The 1,458-nt window shown below is 49.7% G+C and overlaps 1 protein-coding gene across 1 annotated transcript in view; it reads left to right on the top strand.

Moving 5' to 3' along the window:
- Positions 1–291: 291 nt before the first annotated feature.
- The window catches only part of SS18L2 (SS18 like 2), a gene marked incomplete at both ends in the record, with an annotated part of 5,702 nt that continues 4,535 nt past the window's right edge, over positions 292–1,458 (top strand). Inside the window, 2 exons of the mRNA XM_084246550.1 lie at positions 292–360; positions 628–704. Of these exons, the coding sequence (XP_084102676.1) occupies positions 292–360; positions 628–704 (146 nt within the window). The remainder of the gene's footprint in view (positions 361–627; positions 705–1,458) is intronic.

Below are 1,458 nucleotides of genomic sequence, written 5' to 3'. Positions count from 1 at the left end.
ACCAGCTGGTGCAGGCCCCGCCCCGGAGGTGAGCGCTCCAGTCTGCGCAGATGCCAAGGGTGGAGCATCAGCTCGGCGCTCTACGGGCGGGGTTCCAGGCGAAACATCGCTCTTGCGCGCCCAATCGCAAATGACGTTCCCCCCGTTCCCCGCCCTCTAGGCCGGAAGACCCAATCAACGTCGAACGTGGACCCCTCTGCGGCAGTAGTGCGTCTGCAGCTGCAGGTTGGCTCGGGTCTACCTGCGCGGGGTCCCGGGGCCTGAGTCCAGGTTCCCACCTGGCTACGCAGGATGTCGGTGGCCTTCGTACCCAACTGGATGAGAGGCAGGGCGGAAGTTAATCAGGAGACTATCCAGCGGGTGAGCGCTAACCCGGGCCGAAAAGAGGGGTTCCTTAGCGGAGATTCCCCCAGAGTGCAAGAAACTTCCTGAGCGAGCGGCTACCCGCCTAGACTTGTGGTGTCTGTAGATGCTGAGCCGCAAGCCTCGCGCAGGGTGACAGGGAATTCAGTCTGCAAACCAGTGAGGCCTGGCTGGCTGGCTGGCTGGGAGAGGAGGTGGGTAGGGAGTAAGTGTTTCCAGCCATCGCGATGTTGCTCGGCATTGATGCTTTGTCTGATCTCACAGCTCCTGGAGGAGAATGACCAGCTGATCCGCTGTATCGTGGAGTATCAGAACAAGGGCCGGGCAAACGAGTGTGTCCAGTAAGTCCCCTCCTCTGACTCTTGATTTGAGAAGAGCAAGTGTGGTGATATCCCGAATTTGGAGTCATGGATTGATCCCAGATGAGACTGAGAGGTTACTTACCTGTCCAACACCATTAGTACATTGTGAAGCTTCTTCAAAACTTGAAGGATGCTCATTGCAAAGCCTCTGTCACAAGAAGCCATGTCATCTGTGACAACAGGGATGGAGTGGGGACCACATGCCAAACTAGTTTCAGGCGATGAGAGAACAGTGGCTGCTTTCTCATCGTGGGTCCCTACCCCATCCTTTTTTTTTTTTAGTAAGGGCTCATGCTTTTTCTGTTAAATTTGATTGCTAGGTTCCCCCCTCCTATTTCTAACTTTCAGATTGCCAGTAATACACACAAAGATCAATCAAATATTTCCAAGTTGAGCCAAAGGTAAAATTTGGACAGTAAATTAATGTGCTCTCTAACCATATGCCAAAATTAGAGAAAATAGAATCAGTCTCTTATCTAAATGCAGTCTAGGAGTTGTGCCCCATCTATTATAGGATAATGTGTCTCATTGTCACTGAAAACATGGTTAAGAAAGCTATGCTTTCTCCACCCCTAAAAAAAATCGCCTATAATCTTTTATTGAACAACTCAGTGAAATAATGTGATTGGTCTTTGGCAAAATCTTTACATTTTGACTCTGACATTTGGTAATCTGCTTTTCTAGTTTATAGTAAATACTTTCTCATACTTCTGTAAAGAAACTAGTTGCAAAA

This window comes from Talpa europaea, assembly GCF_964194135.1.
Source record: "Talpa europaea genome assembly, chromosome: 11".
In the NCBI taxonomy this organism is placed as follows: Eukaryota; Metazoa; Chordata; class Mammalia; order Eulipotyphla; family Talpidae; genus Talpa; species Talpa europaea.
This window is presented reverse-complemented; position numbering and strand designations above follow the sequence as displayed.